At 55.9% G+C, this 15,060-nt stretch overlaps 1 protein-coding gene across 2 annotated transcripts in view; it reads left to right on the top strand.

Annotated features, from left to right (window-relative positions):
* Positions 1-15,060, top strand: part of NLGN3 (neuroligin 3) — a 43,067-nt gene that overhangs the window by 10,710 nt on the left and 17,297 nt on the right. For both annotated transcript variants that reach the window (XM_072877310.1, XM_072877309.1), the window contains exon 2: positions 8,732-9,476. In XM_072877310.1, coding sequence (XP_072733411.1) covers positions 8,999-9,476 — 478 coding nt within the window. In that variant the 5' untranslated portion in view covers positions 8,732-8,998. The remainder of the gene's footprint in view (positions 1-8,731; positions 9,477-15,060) is intronic.

A 15,060-nucleotide genomic window follows, 5' to 3' on the forward strand; every position in this document is an offset into this window, starting at 1 on the left:
TGGCACAGCTTTGAACCATTCCCACATGTCCTACCACTGGATACCAGGGAGAAGAGATCAGCACTTCCCTCTCCACTTCATGTCCTCAGGAAGTTGTAGAGAGCAATGAGGTCGCCCCTCATCTAGGCCAGGTGATGCAGAGTTTGCTCGGCAGATATCCTTGCATGTCCCACCTTTCCTCCAGCTGCCAGACAAACGGCCCGCTGGAGCCCGACATAGACTGCGCGCTTTTCCTGCAAGTACTCTGTGCCTTTTAGACGATCTGGGCTGCAAGGCTGTGCTGTGGGTCTGCTCGGAGAAGAAGAACCCCTCGTTCTCCTGGAGCAGGAGAGGCCGGCGGGGTGGCGGGAGAGGCGCAGTGCTGAAGGGACAGCTCCCGCCGCGCCCCGGGGTCGGCAGCGGGGACGCGCCGGTCCCACCTCCCCTGTCCGGGGGTCAGAGCAGGCAGGGATCAACGTGCTGGCAGGCCTGGGGGGCACTGAGCAGCCTGCACCCCCTCACACGATCTTCAGGGAACAGCACAAAGCACCGTCCCATGGTGGTCGGTCCTGCCAGGCCAGACCAGCCCAGCCCCATTCAGGCTGGGATAGAGCGATGCCACATCCAGCTGTTGCAGTGTGTGCAGTGACCCCATTGCAGGGGCTTCTGGAGTCTCCTCCGGAGCTCTTTGATCTTCCAGGCTAGGTCAGGCTCTCTTCCTTTGCTGCCAGTTGTTCTGGCTGAGGAGCAAGTGCATGTATATCCGTGCCAAGGCCAGGACACTATGTTTGCTGTTTAGACAGTGGTTCTCATTAACCTCTGCCCCTGCAGGGAAGCATTTATGAATTGAAACTCTGCAAGCAGCAACGTGAGGGAGAGAAAAGCTGCCACCATTTCTTCATGCTGGGGTCAGGGAAGCCATAACGTGAGATAATCCAGATTATTTCTATCCAGAACGTGGCACTAAACGGCCTACTTCCAGCAGCTATCCCTGAGCCACATGAAACCTGCCAGCCCACCAAGAGGCTGCTGCCACTGCCCTCTTCACAGCCAGGGATCTGTCCCAGCAGAGCTTCTTGCTCACACAGCAGCTGGTGCTTGTGCCGTGTGGCCCTGCCTCAGCTTTCCACCAGACTCCTGGGAAGCAGTGAGTGGGAAGGTCAGTCAAAATCTAGACCAGCTCAAGGTGAGCATGTAGGCCACTCCAAAAGAGCCCACGCTTTCAAGCACAGTTGTCCTTGGGTCCTCTATAGAGGCCACCCTCTGCTTGCATTGGCAGTATTGGGTGCTGACCCCAACACTGTCCCTGCTGCAGTGCTCACTGGCTGTCCTTCAACAGCATCACCAGTCTCAGCTCAGTGACACTGAGAAATCTCCTGCATTTTTGGAGCTTTTGATGCTAAACAGGAGTTGCAAATGAGGCAGGCTATCTCACCTGCTGGGTAGTGTACCTTCTGGAGCCGGGCATCGAACAGTGTGCTGGCATTCAACACCAAAAATGTGTGGAAAGGCTGAAGTGTGGGCAAGGGAAAGGTTGGCTTTGCCCCTGGTGTCCTTCCCAAGGCAGGCTTGGCTCCTTCATGAAGGACTCATTAAAGGCCATGGAGCAAATGGGGACAGGCCATATTGCAGCAGGAGGCCATTGGCACCACAGCAGAAGTGGCACTTGAAATTGTCTGTTTCTAGGGATTTTGGGTAACATTATTCTGTTCTGAATGGGAGCTCTCGAGGATCTTGGCACGTGCCTGGGAGTTGTCAAAGAGCTTCTGTCCCACATATGTTGCTGCAGCATTGAGGAACTTAACTGACACTTCTCACGCAGTCTCTCATCCTCTCCCCAGGGCAAAGGATGTGCAGTGGAGTGTCTTGTAGGCTTCTGATATTCAGCTTGCTTTAAATATTGGTGGTGCTGTGGGTAGAAGTTAGAAAAGGCAAGTCACAGGGATGTATCTTGCACTTGAAGCAAATGAGGGTGAGGTTTGTGACTGTTTTTCCTTCTGTCCCATCAGAGTGACTGTGGTGCCTAGATATTGGACGTGCTGCAGATGTACCTCTAGGAGGAGAGTGAGATGGGGGACTGGACTCTGGGGGAGACCTCTGCAGAGTGGAGAACAGATGTCATGGGCTCCACAGTGCTGGGAAGCCTCCTAAGTGTTTTGCCCTGTCAGAGCGCCCTAAATGCTGAAGGCTCTGTGGCCGAGGTGGCTGTAGTTTGCCCAGATGATGACAAATGCTGAATGAATGAGGGCAGGGACAGAGCTGCCAGCCAGGGTGATGAGAAGTGTAGGAGACTGGGCTAGAGGGGATGCTGAGGGGCCACTTGGTCCATCCATCTGCCATGTAGCACACTTTTCAGATACGCATAGGGCACTTAAACTTTTCCTGGTATATACTTGACTCTCCTTTCTTAATATGAATGTGTCTCCTATCTGCCACAAAGTTCAGTGTCAGACTCTTCTGACCTTTTTTGCAGGGGCCTTTACATGTTATAAAACTGTGTCCTCTGACTTGTCTTGTCTAGACTAGCCCCACTCTTTCAGGCTTGTGGTCCAAGGCTTTTTGGTGGTCTTGCTGGTCTCCCATGGCCTCTCAGTTGGCCCAAATCTTTTGGGGAATGAACTGGTTCTCTGGAGGAGAACAGTATAATTACTTGATGTGCCTTTATGAGCTTAAAGGAGAGCAGAGTAATTACTTCACGTGTCTTTATAAGCTGTCCCTTCACACATCCTACTGTATTTGCCTTGTTTTGTGGCAATGACATGCTGGCTCACGTTCAGTTTGTACTCCCCTGTAGCCCTTATGACCCTTCTGTCAGAAACGCTGCTGTCTTGTCTTCCGTGGTCTGTTTATGCAGTTTTTTACTGTATAAACAGGCCACGGAAAACATACTCTGTTGCATCATTTAGGTCATTCATTGAAAAGCAGAGCAGTACCACCAGCAGGGCAGACCTTTCTGAAACCATACTTGTCCCCTTTCAGTGTAACTGTGAGCCACTGTGTGCTGGTTTTGGCTGGGATAGAGTTAATTTTCTTTATAGTAACTGGTATGGGGCTATGTTTTGGATTTGTGCTGAAAACAGTGTTGATAATACAGGGATGTTTTAATTGTTGCTAAGTAGTGTTTATACTAAATCCAGGACTTTTCAGCTTCCCATGCTCTGCCAGGTGCACAAGAAGCTGGGAGGGGACACGGCTGGGACAGCTGACCCCAACTGGCCAAAGGGCTATTCCAGACCATATGACGTCATGCTCAGTATATAAAGCTGGGGAAGAAGGAAGGGAGGGACATTAGGAATGATGGCGTTTGTCTTCCCAAGTAACCGTTACGCATGATGGAGCCCTGCTTTCCTGGAGATGGCTGAACACCTGCCTGCCCATGGGAAAGAGTGAATTAATTCCTTGCTTTGCTTTGCTTGCATGTGCGGCTTTTGCTTTCCATATTAAACTGTCTTTATCTCAACCCACGAGTTTTCTCTTTTACTCTTCTAATTGTCTCCCCCATCCCACCAGGGGGGAGTGAACAAGCAGCTGTGTGGTGCTTAGTTGTCGGCTGGGGTTAAACCACGACACACCGGTAACCACCTATTACTGTGCACCAGCTCTGTGATAGACCTGAAGTCCTGGGAATTGCTCTTACAGTGCTGTGGGACTGGGAAACATCTGCCTGTGGCATGGATGGGTAAGCTGGAGTGGGTTAGAAAGACCCACTGGGCACAATCCATAGCATGTAACTACCAACTTTGCTCTGTAGTATTATTCTCAAGGATCGACCCAGGCCACAAGCATCAGAGGGTGCGAGCTGAGATCTGCTGGCAGACGGATGCTCTTTAGGAGCCACTGGAACACATGGACACAACCATGTCAGTTTAGTTGTGCTGCAGCTTCTGTGTTCCCCAGGGTTTCCTATGGGGTTTCTGCAGCATCATAGGCCAGGTGGGATGGGACCCAGGGATGGTGAGAGCCAGGGTCGCTGTCTGGCGCAGCAGAGCAGCTGGCAGCATGGAGAGCACATCTGGCAGGTGCTGCTGCCTGAGAGCTGAGCATCAGCCTGAGGTCCTGGAGCACAGGCTGGTGGAAAGGTTTGGAGCTCGCTTGCCCTGGGGAAGAGGAGGGAGAGGTTCCTCATGCTGCTTACTGGGTGCATGTCTGTGCTGGGGTGTGTGGGCTGGCTCCCAGCTACCTCTCACCGTAATACAACAGGGTCAGATGGGGAGCAGAGCTGCACAAGGCAAAGTGGCCGGAGGGTGCAATGGGACATCCTGTCCGCTTGCTGTCAGGAGGAGATCATCCATCTGTGCCAGCCAGGTGGTTTGAGGTCCCAGTCTGTCCTGGCTCTGGACCACATGGGCCATAGAGCCACAGCATCAATGTGATGAGCTTGGGGTTGGGTCAGCCTGAGTGCTCAGGGGCAGAAGGCTGGACCCCGATGAAGGGTCCGACATGAGGGCAGGCTGCCTGCTTGCATCTCCTTGGCCACCTACCAGGGAAGGTGTGGATCCGGCTTGTCTGGCTGGTGTTGAGACGCCTGACTGTGCATCTGCGAGGGAGGCTTCCAAAGGATCCCGCCTGCCCAGGTTTCCATGGAGAGCGTCTCCTTGTTGAGGAGGGAGCTGTCTGGCAGACAGTACGGCTGTGGAAATACCGATAGAGCGTTTGTTTTCCAAAGCACATGAATAACATTCCTAACAGCTAGCAGCCTCACTTCCTCCGCTCACCCCACCAGCAGTCTGGCAGAGCGACCTGGGATGCCTGTGGTGTCTTTATCCTCCCAGCTCCTTGCTGCACGCTTGTCTGAGCATCCCCAGTTTGGCCGTATCTGCCCAGCCCGGCCCGGTTTCCCTTCCAGTTGGCAGGCACGGCTCCTCCTGGCGCAGGGCTGCAGGGAGGCAGCAGCCATCTTCACTGGGGGATGCATTTGGCTTCACTGCTGGAGGGAAGAACGGGAGCGCTGTAGGCAGCAAAACTGGGGAAGTTTTGCTCCTACCTCCCATGGGATGTGAGGGGAATCACTTCCCTGAATGAAATGTACTTTCTCAGATCTCCTGGTTATTTTGCATGGTTTGAAAGACCAAGGGGAAGCTTAAGAGCTGTTGAGGCAGCAGGCAGCAATGCAAGGTGCATGCAATAGCTCCTGTTGAAGTGGGCTGAGCTTGGGTTTTCATGGCAGTCTGTCAATATTAAATTAAGGCTAAATTCCCATCCTAAATGTTATGTTAACATGAAGTTACAGCAGACAGCACAGAGCACAGAACAGCAATATGAAGGTATAAGATGTGTTAGGGGGGTATTGTGATCATCCCAAATGAGGCATTTGAAACCCAGGGAATTCCAGATTTAGGGTATGCATCATTTTTTGGGTTTGTAATTGCAAAACAATCCAAATGTAGGAAGGCTTAGGAGCATGTCACTGAGATTGTTTGGGTGCCTTTATTCTGTGCTGCAGGGGCAGATGGAGGGCAAAAGTCTTTAAAAAATGATAGCACCAAATGTGGAATTACAAATGTTAAAATGTTAAAATACCATGATCTGGATTTGAGTGTTAAGGCATTGTGGCTCTCCAGGGTAACATTAGGGCTGCTGGGTCTTGACTGTGCATCTTCATATCTGGACCTATTTGGCTATCGCTAATGTAACTCACCTCTGTGCCTGATGCTTCATAAAACTCATAATTGGAGACAGTGGTCCTGTAGCATCATTTTATTTAAGTTAAGGATGTGTACTTGGAACTTTAATTCTATCTTAGCTTATGCTTTTTGTCTTCAGATTTCCATGGGTTTTAAAAGCTATTAAAAGAACCGTGGATGAGGATTAAACAAAAACCCAAAGGAATATCATAATAACATAATTCTGAGGAGCTGTAGCAAGAAGCTGATTTTTCGCTGTGTTTTGTAAAAAGAGATTCCTCATTGTGCCAGGACAGGGTGGTTATGCTGGGTGTGCAGCTACCCCAAGGATGCAAAGTGGGTGGTGAATTCAGCCCTAATTTTGCAGTGACTGGTGTGCACAGCCCAGCTGGGCAGCTGCGGGCTGTGGAGCAGCGCTGCCTGGTGCCATGAAATCGCTTGGCTGGAGGAGTTGGTGGAGCAGCAATGCCCATGGCAGTGTGCAGCTGCAGCCCCGAGGAAGCTCTCAAGTCAGGAAATCAGCTGGTAAGCCATTGCTGGCAGGGCTGTGGTGTTCCTGCAGAGAGAAAACGATGATGGGTCAGTTGAAATGGCTCTGCAGGGAGTTGTGGGCACTATCATAAAGACTGGAAGCTGCCTGTAGCTTCGAGTCATATGAATTAGATATGACAGTCTTTAATAATTTGCCTTTATCCTAACCTGTAGTACCCAAAGGAACCTGAGCACTGGGCGGTTTGCCTTCCAGCAATGTCAGGCAGAGTGGTGGGTCTGAAACACCTTTGAGATCCCACTTGGGAATGAAGCTTGGGGGGGTCCCGGGCCATCATTGCACCCCTGGGATGTTGCTGCTAGGCAAAGGTCAGTTCTTTGCTGAAGGAGGAGCATTGCTGCAAGGAATATTAGATGAATGACGGTTTTCTTCCAGAGCTGGAGGCAGAGCGGGGCAGCCAAGGCACTACGCTGCAGAGGCAGCTCCAGCAGTGGTGGGGCAGAGCAGAGCTTGGGGTCTGTGGGTGCCTCAGCTGTATTTCTGTCCCTCAATACACCTTTTGTTTCTTAGGCTTTGGCAGCTGTTTGGGGGATAACACAGCAGTGTCGTGCTCCCACTGGGGGTGTTTCTGTCACTTCCTGGTGGGGCAGGAGGAGGTGGAGGGGAATGATGTGCAGAGGTGATGGGGGTCAGGGGTAGAGCAGGATCAGCCTCGGTCACGATAGCTCAGCCCTCAGGTTGTCCCTGTGCCATGCATGGGGCAGTAGGTGCGACTGCTTCTCCCCATCATTTGTACCACCCTCCTTGTCTGGCATTACCTGCGGTTCCTCCACAGGCTCTGGAAAGGTGCCTGCATGCCCAGCCCTGCGAGGCCTCGCTGCTCGGGTGGGCTGGATGCAGTAACGTGATTTTCTGGGAGTGTTTCTTATTATGCCTGTCATACCCTGATTTCTGAGCTTGCTGTGTTCCCTGGGCATATTAGGAGGGCAGGCACAGCACAGGCCCATTTCCTTAATGACCAGCAATGAATTGCCTGCACATGTGCAGTGCAGATTTGAGACGCCCTCCATGTTTGTTTGTTTGTTTGTTTCTGCGGATTTTCCTCATTGGACAAGGTGTTCTCCATTCGTGGAGTCCCTGCCCAGCTGAGCCTCCACCACAGCCGAGTCCTCCCATCTGCATACAGCCCTTATTTTGTGCTCCAATAATTCCAAGGCAATTCTGCTCCCCTCTGAGCTTGGGAGAGATTTACGAGGTGGGCATGTAAGGATGCTCTGGGGCAAAATGAAGGTGCCCCGCCACCGATGCCATCTCTCCCAGGGTAAGGACATATGGCTGAGACAGGACGAGCATCCTCTGACCCACCACCAAGCAGTGCCTTTTAGCAGGGACCGGGCTGCAAAGCCGCCTGCCGAGGTGCGGAGCCGGCCTCCGGCTGACGCCGCTCTCGTCTGGCCGGGGTTGAGGGCGAGCACCGGGCGAGTGCAGCCTCCGCGGCTCCCCTTGCCCAGGTCCCCCGGGAGCAGCGGTGCTGGCGGGGGCGGGGGGGGCACTTACATAAGCCCTGAATGCGGCAGGCGGTGCGGGGAGGTGAAGGGCAGAGCACTGAAAATCCACACAGCCTCCAGCAAGGGCTCCCTGGCGCAGGAGCTCTGCTCGCTGACATACATCCGCAGGTCCCCATCTGCAGCCGCTGCCTGCCCTGCCTGCCGGCAGCTCCCTCCCTTCCCTGTGGACTCCACGGCGGGGGGGGCTGCCACATCTGCTCCCCCCCTCCCCCCGCCGACAGCCCGGCGTGGCGACGTGGGAGCAGAGCTCTGCCTCCCCGGGGCTTGCTCGGGTGGCCTGGAGGCAGCTGGGGCAGAGAGGAGAGTGGCAGGGAGGCTGCGGTGCTGGCACAGGGGGACGCTGCCCAGAAGCACTCTGGCTGTTCCCGTCCTGCCTGCCCAGCACCCGGCTTGTGCCTGGGGTCTCTCCACTTCGGCCAGCGGCACGTGGAGGGAGAAAGCTTGCTGGAGAGCGTGTGGGCAGGCCAGATGGGTGTCTGGGTAGGACACGTGGGTCTAATTTGCTAGTGTGTGAGGTGGGGTGGCGGCATCCGGACAGGAGAACGATGCTGGCATGGAGCCGAGGCAAGGAGCGTGGGAGTACAGGCGGCTCTGTCTCAGCCAGGAGGGGAGAGGTGCCAGTGGGCTCTTGTGCAGGGGCTGTGCTGGGCAGTGGTGGTGCCCAACAGGTTCCTTGGGGGGAGGGACAGTGCCAGGGAAGTGGCACCGTCCTGCTTATCTTGGCACCCATAATCTGCTGCTGATACCCACCTGTGGCATGGGGCAAGGGCACTGTGCTACCGTGCAGGGCAGCTGCAGGGCTCACCCGGGCAGGGCAGGGGCAGGGCTGGCCCCTGAGCGCTGGGGACAGGCTCTGCAGGTGTGGACAGATGCAGTCTGTGTGTCTGCACGTGCTCTACTTGTTCTGCCCGTGCTTGCCTACTCCCAGAGCTGCCTGCCTGGGCAGTGGCAGAGCCAACGAGCACCCATGGGTGGGAGGGTGTGGCCAGGGATCCTGGCTCCTTCTGCGCTGCGGCTCTTTGACTCTTCCCAGAGCAAGTCTGCTGTTAATTCCCTCCATCTCTCCACAGTATCAGCAGTCCCCTCCGGGCCAGGCTGTTGGCAGGTGGGAAGCAGCGGGCAGCTGGCAGGCTGTGAGGAGCTGTGACACATCTCCCTGCGTCCGTGCTCCCGACTCACCCAGCAGAAGGTGTGACTGGGCTGTGTGCTCCTGACTCCCTGCTTTCCTGCTCCTTCTGTTCCCGGTGGGCAAATCGGAGGCTTGGCGTGATGGGGATGCCCTGAGCCCTTGCCCCAGGAGCTTCAGGCCTGGATGTTGGTGCTGCTCCTCCCAGACGATGTGGCTGATACTCTGGAGAAGCCCTCTCTTGCCCCCCATTCTCCAAGTGCCTGAGCTGGTGGCCGGCTGGGACCTGCGTCTCACCCTCTGGGTCCTGAGCTTTGCCTCAGCGGTCGTGCGGATGGAGGGCCAGGTCTACTCACCGACTGTCAACACGCACTATGGGAAGTTACGGGGGCTGCGCGTGCCACTGCCCAGTGAAATCCTGGGGCCTGTGGACCAGTACCTGGGGGTGCCTTATGCTGCCCCCCCCATTGGAGAGAAGAGGTTCATGCCCCCTGAGCCACCACCATCCTGGTCGGGCATCAGGAACGCTACCCACTTCTCGCCGGTCTGCCCCCAGAACATCCACAATGCTGTTCCTGAGATCATGCTGCCCATCTGGTTTACCTCCAATTTGGATATCGTGGCCACGTACATCCAGGACCCCAATGAGGACTGTCTGTACCTCAACATCTACATCCCCACGGAGGATGGTGAGTCCTGCCGGGGTGCCCGCAGGAGGGTGGGGGGGGGCGCTCCGCCCCTCCCCAGCAGTGGTTGGTCTCACCTAGATGTTGTGTTTGAAGCATGTGGTTGTGGACCCTGCAGCATGCTATCTGTTTGTGGAAAGCTTTCTCTGGCCACGCAGCTCGCCCTCTTGCCCTCAGCTGCCATCTCTGTCTCGCGTGCTCCTGCTCCTCCACGCCTCCTGGTCCCCTCCCTTCCACCTCCATGGCATCATCACAGGTTCCTCTCTTGTGTTGCTAAATCTGAATCCGACTCTCTGACCGCAGATCCACAGAGCAACAAGCTGGTTTGTGCTCCCCAGGCGCCGAGTGCCAGGTTCTGTCTTGAGTTGGTTCGGGTTCGTCCTTCTTTCCCCCTTCCCACCCTCCCCAGGTCCATGCGCTAGTTGTGGGCGTGGGCTGCGGCTGGGAGGAACACTCTCTGCCTCTCCCTGGGGAGGCGCTCTGGCAAGGAAGGGACTGCAGAGCCCTTTTCTGGGCCCTGGTACGGATGGGAGGTTGGGGGCACTGGCAGGTGCATCGCTTGGCTGCTCCCCTGTCTGCCGGCGGGATGGTGGCAGAGTGATGAGCCTGGGGTGCCGGGGACCCACAGGGCATGGTCCTGTTGGGGTGAGGCTGAGCGGCGCTGGGTGCCTCCTTGTCTAACCTTTTCCTTTGTAGGGGATCCCACCTGAACTGTAAGTAGAGGGCAGAGGAGGCAGTGCCTGCCCGCACACTTGCCCCAGCCTCACCGCAACGGGAGCCCCTGGGGATTTTCAGTGGGCTGGAAGGGACCTGCAGCGGGTCTGCTACATGCGGTGGAGCAGCCTGGTGGGCCGGTGGCTTCTCCCAGGCTGTCTGGTTCCACTACTCTGTCTCTGGGGCCCTTGGCCACGGGATGTATCATGCCTGCCTTCCTGCCCAGCACGGCTGGCCCAGAGTTTTCCTCCCATGGCGATGCTCCCTCCCCACCTCCCACGGTCCCGGGGGTGGCGGGAGGGCAGCAGCGTGGTTGTGATTGCATGCCCACTCCCGCCAGTGGAGCCTCCTGTTATTTTGTAGTCTTTTATTCATTTTACAGTAAAACGGATTTCCAAGGAATGCACCCGAAAGCCCAACAAGAAAATATGTAGGAAAGGAGGTATGTAGCAAGCCGACCGGCAGAGAGGCACAGAGAGGAAAAAGAGAGAGAGTGAGAGAGTGAGAGGGCACCTGGCCAGCCCGCGGCATGCTCCTCCGGCACCTCTCTGTACTGCCACCCAGATCGCGGGCCCTCCGAGCAACCCACCCTGCTGCCCCCCACTTCCCGCTCAGAGCCCCGCAGATGCTCTAGCCACCTCTGCTCCCTGGCCGGGGGAGCCAGGACCAGTGCCAGCTGGGAGTGCACGTCTGGGGTCAAGTCAGAGGAGGATGGTCACGTTGCTCCAGGCCTTTCAGAACAGCTTCTCCCGGGCTGAGCTTGTGCTCCCACCTTCATCCTGCTGGTATGAAGGGGAGCCTCTGATGGCGGGTAGCACTTAAAAGCACCCATCCCTTAGGGATGCATCCCCTGTTGGGGGTGTATGGACCTGCTCAGGGAAGCACCTGTGTGATGGGGGACTGCAGCCCATCCTGGGCTGAGCTCTTCCCCTGTTGCATCCTTGGTCATTTTGCATCCAAGTTAAAAGCATAAAACTTCTCCTGGATGTGTAAATGGTGCCATGTTCTCCCCCAGCCCATGGCTCCGCCAAGGCTGCTCCCCGCTGCTCACACCCCCACGCCTCTGCCGGCCCTGCCAGTGAGGATCTGCTCTCCACCCCCTTGCATGGCATCCTCCCTGAGGCCCAGCCATCCTGCAGGCAGCCGAGCACCTCCAGTTCAGACACATCTCCGCTTTGCCTTGCCTCCATCCCCAGGGCTGCATGGGGCTCATCCTGCTGCACTTTGGGGCAAGGGGGGCAGCTCAGCCCCCCTTGCCCCAAAATGATCCTGTGTTCCCGGCCAGCCCCAGCGCTGCGGGCTGGGGAGTGGAGATGTGCAAATGGGAGCTGGGTTGGCACCTTGTTGGACACAATGCTTTGCCCATCCCACCTCACGGTCCCCTCGCAAGCAGGGAGAGCCCGGGCTGCTCTATGCATCCCAAAGTTGTATGTGTGGGCAGTCGGGCAGCCAAGCTCTTCTGAAAGGCTCAGTGCAGGGAGGGGGTCTCTGGCAGACAGGGGCTGCTGTCCTGGGCATCCCCCAGCAGCGGGGTCCCTGCATCCTGGCCTCCACCTCCCTGCGTCCCTGGGGTTGGCGGGGCTGGTGCAGCTGGGCTTGGAGATTTGGGGAGTGCTTTCCTTCCAGCCATTTCCCCCACTTCTGTTGTTGGGTTTTTTTGCTTTGCTTTTCCTGTTGCTGTCCTGGCTATTCACACACCATCTCTCAGAGTTCCAAGGCTGCCCCTGAAAGGGCTGGCGCATTAGGGAGTCTCTGCACGCTGCCTCCGGAGCCGAGCCGGCTGTGCCAGTGATCGCCAGCCACTTCAAAGTGCTTCCTCTCCTGGCCCTCCCACTGGCTGCTGGGACTGGCGGACCCCTGCCGCCCCCAGCCCTACAGCCGGGGCCAGGGAAGCAGGGTCTGGGTTACAGCTGGAGAAAGGGGGACAATGTAAGGCATGATGAAACACCTTGGGCGCGCTCGTCTCCTCATTTTCCCTCCCCGCCGGCTCTGCTCACGGGCAGGGTTTCTTTGCAGCCTGTCTGTGGTTGCCTCTGGTCACCTCCCAGGAAGCTGATGGGGGATGTGCCCTCTTCCCCATTGGGCTCTGCTGACTCATGGACTAGTGGATCCCCAGTGCCAGCCATTTGGGCATTCAGGCTTGATGTGCCAGGAATTAAAGCACCCAGACACTGGTGCTGCCCTTTGGCTCCGGCCACGGCTCTGGTGGCTGTTGGCTCAAATCAATTGAGTCACTTATGATGAGACATGGAGGCTCCCCCGCCCCTTGTCGTGTATCCTGGGTTAGTAATGCTTGGAGTGAGGATAATGTACCTGCAGTGCTGATTTCCTCAGGCTGCATGTCATTTGAACATTGGCTCGTTCTGGAATATTCTTGATTATTGTTTCTAAGGCCACGTATGAGCAGAGAATAACCTCTCCTCTTGCAGAGCAGGCAACTGTGCAGTATTTTGTTGGTTCAAAATGCCTCAGCTCCCACTTTACTGGAGTTTTCATTATTTCTGCCACCCCCAAGCTCAGTGTATTTCATAGCAGTGAAAGGACTGAGAATTTATCAGAATTTATCCCTGGGACAGACAAACATCCCTGTTTCCCTGCCCAGTTGCTTACAATAATTTCCTATATGGAAATTTCCTACATGCCAGTCTCCTCCATACGCATTGACCCCTTCCCTGGGAGCAAGGCAGGGCAGCGGTGCTTTGATAATAATTAGCCATGCATGGTGCTGGGGGAGCTGACAGTGCTGAGGCTCCGCTGAGGCTCAGGTTTTGCAGTGAAAATAACGCTGCCCACCCAAAGAGCATGTACACACACACGGTACAGTACCTATGTGCAAAACGCAGCTCTGCCCTTTGCTTTGTGCTGCCAACACTTCCAGTCTGTGCTTGGAAGGTGGCAGGTGCCGAGATGCTTTCCCCTTCCCTTCACCACCAGCCTGGGCAGGCCTTGCTGCAGGACATGAGGAGGTGGATGTCATTTTTGGAGGGAAAAGTGTGGCTGCCCTGCACACAGCAGCCCTCCCTGGTTTTTACTAGCCCTAATCTCTCTGGCTTGGGCTGTGCAGAGTCCATGATGCTGTGGAGACAAATGTGCCAGTCCAGTGTATTGCTGTTCTGTGTGAGGGTGGCTGGAGCTCCCAGCAGCTCCTGGGCTCGGGATGCACTTTGGCTGCTTTGCAGAAAAAATATTGTGGCTTCTCTGCTGCTCTCCAAGAAGCAAACTTGTCTGAGTACCAGCTGAGGCTTCCCTGTGGCTGCACGGCTTCTGCAGTGCTCCCTTGCTGCAAGGTTTCTCACCAGCTTCCTGTGAAGCCTGCTGCTTTGCAGAGCTGGCTGGGAGCAGACCACCACCCTGGCGCTCCACTTCCCCTCTGCAGAGCGATTTGCAAAGGTGAGGGTAGGTGTTTGTGCTGGCTGAGGCAGCAGAGCGTGAGAAGATGCAGTGCTTTTATGGAGTCTGCTCAAGGATGGAGATAACTCCTCTGCATCACCCAGGGACAGGGAGGGGCAGGGCAGCACCAAGGTGCGCTGCAGTCCTGGAGCAGGGGCTGGTGGCTGGAGGGGCCACCCGACACAGGTCCCAGGGGAGCTGCCCCTGCCCATGGGGTTGTGCAGCAGTAGGTTCAACGACTGTCATCAGTCCCGGTCCCATTCCTTGCCACTCCTGGTGAAGCACCTGAGCCGGTGTGGCCACTTGCATGTGTGCCTCTGGGTGCATGTGGTCATCAGATGTGGTGGCAGCACTGCTGTGGGCTCCTGCTCCCTGCAGCATCGCAGCTGCTGCGTGGGAGCGGGTGCCCTGGGGAGCTTGCACTGAGGAGCGGGTGCTGGGGCTGCCTGAGGTCACCCTGAGCAGACATTTGGATCTGGAAAGGTGTCAGCTCAGGTTCCTGCTCTTCTCTTATCCACATCATGCTGAGCACAAAGGCTCCAAGGACCGAGGCTCCTTGCCCTCCTTTATCTCTGTTTGCGTTGGTGTCAGTGCTGTTGGCACGGTTTACTTAAGCTAGCATAAATCTGGTGCGGATGCCCCTGTTTCAGGGGAAGTGATTTTATTTTTTACTGAACTTGAGCTTAAATCTTCCTAGAGCCTTCAGATAAGAGCATATGCATCCTTCCTATCAGCCTGAACAATGCCACTTTGCAGTCAGCTTAAAGTGAAGTGACACAACAGGCATTCACACTGGGTTAGTGGAGGGAGTTTTTGATGGGTCAGGAGAGTAAGAGCTGCAAGTCCTTTTGGTTTTTCCAGCTATGAATCCACAAGCTTAAACCCATCCCCATGAAAGTAGGTGCTGCGGGGCTCTGCATGGTGGCCTCTGCCAGTGCAGAGGAAGATCTCCTGGGATGGGTGTCCTTGGACATGGCAGTAACCAGTGGAGGGAGGTAATGGAGCAAAGTGCAAGCGATGGGTGAGGGAAGTGAAGCTGTAATTGCCCTCATGAGCTGTGGGGCATCGGTGGGTCATTGTGGAGGGGAACAATGTAGCGAGAAGCAAATAGCCCACTTGGTTGCAGCAGCCTATGTTCGCTGTAACCCCAGCCACCCTGGCATCTTCCTGCTGATGGGGAAGGCTTGTGCTTTGCATCTGCCATGCACACGTGCCACCACTGTTCCCCTTCCCTCTGGCCTGCATTACTGCGCTCCTGCTTTGCTTAGCTTCCCAGCGCTGCTTTCTACTGTTCCTTCTGCGGTGTGTGAAGCTCAGGTTGCTTTAGGCTTGTCCTAGCCATCCCTAAGCTCCAGGGTGGCAGTCTCCAGCCGGATCCCTCCCTGCTCAGCCAGGACAGTTGGTCAGATCACAGGGATATTGTCCACTGCCCTGTCTTACAGCCTGACAGCTCCTCATAGCCGGTTCCTCCATCCCTGTCTGC

The sequence above is a fragment of the Ciconia boyciana genome, chromosome 12 (genome assembly GCF_034638445.1).
Source record: "Ciconia boyciana chromosome 12, ASM3463844v1, whole genome shotgun sequence".
In the NCBI taxonomy this organism is placed as follows: domain Eukaryota; kingdom Metazoa; phylum Chordata; class Aves; order Ciconiiformes; family Ciconiidae; genus Ciconia; species Ciconia boyciana.